The 6,537-nt window shown below is 43.6% G+C and overlaps 1 protein-coding gene and 1 pseudogene across 1 annotated transcript; both read right to left on the bottom strand.

Annotated features, from left to right (window-relative positions):
* Positions 1-610: 610 nt before the first annotated feature.
* Positions 611-3,338, bottom strand: LOC150055274 (small ribosomal subunit protein eS1-like; annotated as a pseudogene).
* Positions 3,339-5,364: 2,026 nt separating this feature from the next.
* Positions 5,365-6,294, bottom strand: Or6j1 (olfactory receptor family 6 subfamily J member 1). Its single transcript, XM_090344174.1, has one exon. The coding sequence runs from the start codon at positions 6,292-6,294 to the stop codon at positions 5,365-5,367; it is 930 nt and encodes a 309-aa protein (XP_090200300.1).
* Between the last annotated feature and the right edge of the window lie 243 nt (positions 6,295-6,537).

Here is a 6,537-nt window from a genome sequence, read left to right as displayed (position 1 = left end):
TGGAACTTGAACTCAGGGTCTGGGCGCTGTCACTAAGCTGTTAGGCTCAAGGTTAGCACACTACCTCTTGAGCCACAGCTCTACTTCTGGCTTTTTGTTGGTTAATCAGAGGTATGAGTCTCATGGATTTCCCTACTCCAGATGACTTTGAATGTGAATCCTCAGATCTCAGCCCTCTGAGTAGATGGGATTATATGAGTGAGCCACTGGTGACCAGTACTTTTTTTTTCTTAATTTAACTTTATTGTCAGGGTGATGTACAGAGGTGGTTCCAGTCACATACATAAGGTAGTAAGTACATTTCTTTCTTTTTTGATTTTCAAAAAAAATTCTTTTTTGCCAGTCCTGGGGCTTGAACTCAGTACCTGGGCACTCTCCATGGATACTTCTTGCTCAAGGCTAACACTCTGCCACTTGAGCCACAGCACCACTTCTGGCTATGTATGTGGTTCTGGGGAATTGAACCTGCCTCTTTGTGCATGCTAGGCAAGCACTCAACTAGTAGGCCACATTCCTGGCCCACATTTCTTGTTGGACATTGTTACCCCTTCAGGCCAGTACTTTTTTTTTTTTTCTTCACAAATAGGCCTTCAATTTGTCATTATAAAACTCTGAATTTTAAACAGATTCTTGGACTGGTGGTTCATATCCATCAGCTCGCTCGACTTTAGCACCAGTCTCGTTCCCAGTAGCTTTTCCAGAACTACCCCCTTCACCATGAAGCTCCATGAGTTTTCCCAATTCAAACTTGGGCTTCTTGAGCATTTTCACTTTGCTAACGAAGACATCATGAAGTGGATAGACTGGCAAGCCTTTTCTATGTCTTTCCTGATGCTGTCTGGAATCAACTTATTAACTACTTCTTTCAAGTCATTGGTCTGCACTTCTTGGGTCATGATTTCCACCATCTTCTGGATCTGGCGGACCTGCTGATGCTGAGCAATGAGGTCTTGCGGATCTGATTGTTGCAGTTTTTTTTCCCATTCCTCACAGCACATTTATTTCAATAATTCCTTTATGGAGGTTCTTAGCATGAGCATAGTGTTACACAATTTTTGTATATATAATCACATCCAAAACAAGTTCTAAATTTAAATTGTAAACATATCATCATATGTAGAAATATTTTGTGTATTAAGTTTTGCTAACTGATCAGATTTGGAAGATAATATAAATGAGAAAGCCTATTCTAAACTGTGTAGTGAGCATCAATATTTAACATTTCTACAATGTTAAATAAAGTAATAGGCAAACCTATCCTTATAAGCATGTCAAATTTTAGGGAAAATATTAAAGAGAAACAAATCTGTTAACAAAAAGATGTCTTGCCATAAAGAACATTAGATTTTTTTAACTCTATTATGATACAAAAATGGAAAGGGTAATAGCATCTTTGTTGACAAAGTAGGAGGTAGCATGGATGCACCACTTTATCATCTGAGAAATGCAACTGGAGTAAAGACTATTTCCTTACCACAAATAATTTCCAGAACTATGTACAGATTTCTTTTAGAAATACTTGTTTAAACAAATCTCCCTCCACTTTTTAGTATAAAAAAAACAGTTCCATGTGATTTAAAAAGAAAACACACATTGGGGCCGGGAGCTTGGCCTAGTGGTAGAGTGCTTACCTAGCATGCATGAAGACATGGGTTCGATTCCTTGGTACCCCACATACATAGCAAAAAGCTGGAAGTGGTGCTGAGGCTCAAGTGGTAGAGTGCTAGCCTTGAGAAAGTCCAAGGACAATGCTCAAGCCCTGAGCCCAAGCCCAGGACTAGCCAAAAAAAAAACCCCCAAAAAACCAAAAAAACCCCACATCTAGTTAGAATAGTACTCTGCCCTATTTGAGTGAACAGTCTCAAAATATGATGTACATATTATTTAATGCCCTACATTGAGTGAATTTAGTTAGCAGTTCCTGGTATTATACAAAACACTAAATACAAACAAAATATAATATCTTGTTTTTCTATGCAAGTCTTGTGGGGAATCCACAGAGTTTTGGGTCTGGTAACACTGCAGAAAACACAATTTTCCTGTAAGTCTGTCTATAAGGTTCCATGGGTAACAGTTTATAAATGGCTCTTAAATGTAAGATTGCTTATTGAGCAAACCCAGTGAACCAACTTCACAAACTTTAAAAACACATCTTCCCCCTATATAAAATATATAGACTACTTACTGTGTTAATTATTCAGTTTGCTCTGATGTCAGTGTAATTCCCTTTTCCCCATTTTCCTGCTTTAATATTTATAAATGGATAATTTAACGTGGCTTACCAAAAAAAAGACAATTTCAAATATACATCCAATTCAAATTTGCTATTTGAAAGGTTTCCTGGTTCTATGAAGCTGCTTCTGCCATTAGTAGAGAAAATGAGGTTTCTGTATGTGACTTCCACCATGCCAGGCCAGTCCGTGGAAGATTAGCGTTTACAATGTGTCGCTGTAAGTGCTTAAATGCTTAATCCAGTCTTCCTGAACAGACAGTGGTCCTGGAAAGACTAAGCCACCAAACCTGTCAGCACCATGAGGTAAGGTTAGCATGTTCTTCTTGCTTCCAGATCTCGATCTTGATTTCTTTTGCTTGCAGTCTAAGGAGTTTGGTGCCGAGTGCGTCAAACCCCGGCCACGTTGGAAGCGCGCGGCGTCTCCGCGTCACGCGGAGATTGTTGCTTTTTTTTAGTAAAGCCAATACAGAACAGAGGAAGCAAATAACCATCTGTAGTCTTGACATCCACATGAGCTTCAATCATGGTCTGCCACTTCTTGGCCATGGAGCACACATTTTGTCTCGGGTGAGATCCATGCCATGGAAGTTGGTCAGGCAGTTCTTGCCTTGAACGTCCTCAGTAATTAGCTTGAATTTTCTAAATGCAACTCCATCATTCTGCAGATCAGCAAGGCTCACTTCAAACACCCGACCCTTGAGGCCATCAGATGCGATTTTGGTTCCTTGAGTCCCCGTGACTAGTGTTTCCCCAATATTTTTGATATTGAACATGGCCGGGGCTTTCCCATCATACCAGTCTTTCTTAGAAAATGGGTTAACCACAGGGGCCGGGAGTTTGGCCTAGTGGTTCAAGTGCTTGCCTAGCATGCATGAAGACCCGGGTTCGATTCCTTGGTACCACATACAGAAAAAAGCCAGAAGTGGTGCTGAGGCTCAAGTGGTACAGCTCTAGCCTTGAGAAAGTCCAAGGACAGTGCTCAGGCCCTGAGCTCAAGCCCAGGACTGGCAAAAAAAAAAAAAAAAAAAGAAAATGGGTTAACCACTTTCTTCTTGGCTCCTTTTTTGCCGTCTTTTGTAAGGCGCTTGTTCTTGCCGACTGCCATGGTGCTGGTCAGAAAGCCAAAAAAGGCTGGTACTTTTTATTGTGCTAAAATATACAGAACATAGACATCATTTAAATTTATTTATTTAGTTCAGTGACACTAAATGTATTTGTATTGTTGTGCAGTTATGACCATTACCTGGTTCCACATTTTTTTTTTTTTTTGCAAGCTCTGGGGCTTGAACTCAGGGTCTGAGCACTGTCCTTGGGCTTTCTCAAGACTAGAGATCTACCACTTAGCCACAGTATGACCTCCGACTTTTTTCTATGTATATGGTACCGAGGAATTGAACCCAGTCTTCATACATGCTAGGCAAGCACTCTACCATTAGGCCACACTCCTGGTCCCCCACATTTTTTTTTTTAACTATTCCCAATTGAAACCCAGCATCCACTAAAAAATAACTCTTCATTACTTTGCAATTGACTCATCCTGGTAGCTCACACCAGTGGAGTCAGGTACTAACATTCCTTCTGAGACTGACTTTTTTTCTTTTTGCCAGTCCTGGGCTTGAGCTCAGGGCCTGAGCACTGTCCTTGGACTTTCTCAAGGCTAGAGCTCTACCACTTGAGCCTCAGGACCACTTCCGGCTTTTTTCTATGTATGTGGTACCAAGGAATTGAACCTGGGTCTTCGTGCATGCTAGGCAAGCACTCCACCACTAGGCCAAACTCCTGGCCCTGACTTATTTTATTTATTTATTTATTTATTTATTTATTCATTCATCTTTTGTGGGTCATAGGGCTTGAACTAGGCCTGGATGCTGTCCCTGTGCTCTTCAGCTCAAGGCTGCTGCCCTACTCCTAGGCCTGGGTGTTGTCCCTGAGCTCTTCAGCTCAAGGTTACCACCCTACACTTGAGCCAAGCCCCACTTCACAGTTTTCTAGAGTTTAATTGGAGATAGGAGTCTCAGGTCCTTTTGTGCCCAGCCTGGCTTTGATCCTTGATCCTCAGCCTCCTGAGTAGTTAGGATTACAGGCGTGAGTCACCATACTGGTCTGAGACTGACTTATTTCATGTAGCATCATCTCTTTGAGGTTCTTGCTTTGCAATATGTGTTGTAATTTCATTCTTTTTTTTTTTTTGTCAGTCAGTCATGGGGTGTGAACTCTGGGCCTGGGTGTTGTCCCTGAGCTCTTCAGCTCAAGGCTAGTGCTCTACCCCTTGAGCCATAGCACCACTTCTGGTTTTCTGGTGGTTAATTGGAGATAAGATTTTCATAGATTTTTTTGTGCCTGGGATGGCTTTGAACTCTGATCCTCAGATCTCAGTCTCTTGAGTTGCTAGGATTACAGGCGTGAGCTACTGGCACCGCGCTAATTTTATTCTTTTTAAGGCTGACAAGATTTCATTGTATAAATGAATACTAGGAATTTGCATCATGTTTTGTTGGGGAGTGGGGCTTGTAGGGCAGACAAAGGTGGGGGTGGAGGGAGTGATGGGCTCATCCAGTCCTTCCATTCAATGTACATATGTGAACATGGAACTAGGCACCTTGAGGGGAGGGGCTGGACTGGGAGAGATGTGGGAGCATGATGGGAGAAGTGACATTGATCAGGATACATTGTCCTTATAAATGGATAAATATATTTATGAATGCTACCACTTGAGCCATAGCTCCACTTCTGGCTTTTGGCTGAGCAGTGATAGTAAGAGTCTCATGAATTTGCCTGGCATGGTGGCTCATGCCTAAAATCCTAGCTACTCAGGGGGCTGAGATCTGAGGATCAGGGTTCAAAGCCAGCCCGGGTACAAAAGGACCTGAGACTCTCATTGCCAATTAACCTCTAGAAAACAGGAAGTGGGGCTTGGCTCAAGGGTAGGGTAGTAGCCTTGAGCTGAAGAGCTCAGGGACAGTGCCCAGGCCTAGAGTTCAAGCCCCATGACCCTCCAAAAAAAAAAAAAATCTCATGAATTTGTCTGCCTAGGCTGGCTTTGAACTGTAATCCTCAGATCTGAAGTCTCCTGACTAGCTCAGATTTCAGGCATGAGCCATCAGTATCTGGCTAAAATTTATTCCACAGCTTTATGAGAGAAATGTGCTCATCTTCTCCCTAAATATCTGTTTCACTTGTTTGTTCCTCAGGGTGTAGATGAAGGGGTTGAGCATTGGGGTCACGACAGTGTTGAGTAATGCCACCATCTTGTTCTGGTCGTCCTCATACCCACTCTTTCCTGACCGGATGTACATGAAGATGCAGCTGCCATAGAAGAGAGCCACAACAATGATGTGGGAGGAGCAGGTGGCGAAGGCTTTCTTCCTCTCCTTGGCTGAGGGGATGTGCAGGATCGTGTGGAGAATGTTACCGTAGCAGGTGGCAGTCACAGCCAGCGTGCCCAGGAGGCTAAAGTTGGCAATGACAAACCCCAGCAATTCAATCAGACTTGTATCTGCACAGATGAGTTTCAGGAGTGGAAAGTTGTCACAGAAGAAATGATTTACAATGTTGGGACCACAGAATGGCTGCTGCAAAATGAGGAGGGTTGGGACAAAGATGAGAAGCAATCCTGCCATCCATGAGCACAGCACGAGTTGGACACAGACCCTCTTGCTCATGATGGTGGCATAATGCAGAGGCTTACAGATGGCTACATATCTGTCTACGGACATCACTGCCAGCAGGAAGAACTCTGTGGTACCCAGGAAGAAATAGAGGAACACCTGGAGGAAACAACCTGCGAGGGAGATAGTCTTGCATCCTGTGAGGATGTTGGTTAGCATCTTGGGGAAGATGACTGAAGTGAACCAGATCTCCAGGATGGCAAAGTGGCGCAGGAAGTAGTACATGGGGGTGTGGAGACGCCTGTCCATGATGGTGATGACCACGATGAGGAAGTTTCCCACTAGTGTGAGGAGGTAGGTCAGGAGGAAGCCCAGGAAAATGAGCATCTGCAGCTCACAGGCGTCTGAGAGCCCCAGAAGGACAAACTCGCTGACAGTGCTGTGGTTACCCATGGCTCCTCTGCCCTCAGCTGCGATGGCTCATTAGTGGCGTTTGGCATCAACACTCGTGAATTTCTGAGCATCTGAGGACAACCTGGAAGTGAAAGGAAAAGGGAACACATGTCACACTCTATACTAAAGGAGTTTTCTTCCTCCCTTCCTTCTTTTCTTCCTTCTTTGGGTCCATCATGGGGCTTGAACTCTGGGTCTGGGCTCTATCCCTGAACTCTTCAGCTCAAGGCTAGTGCTCTACAA

This window comes from Megascapheus bottae, chromosome 14 (assembly GCF_031878675.1).
Source record: "Megascapheus bottae isolate mThoBot1 chromosome 14, mThoBot2.hap1, whole genome shotgun sequence".
Classification (NCBI taxonomy): Eukaryota; Metazoa; Chordata; class Mammalia; order Rodentia; family Geomyidae; genus Megascapheus; species Megascapheus bottae.
Note: the sequence above shows the minus strand (reverse complement) of the source record. Positions and strands in the feature narration are given on the sequence as shown.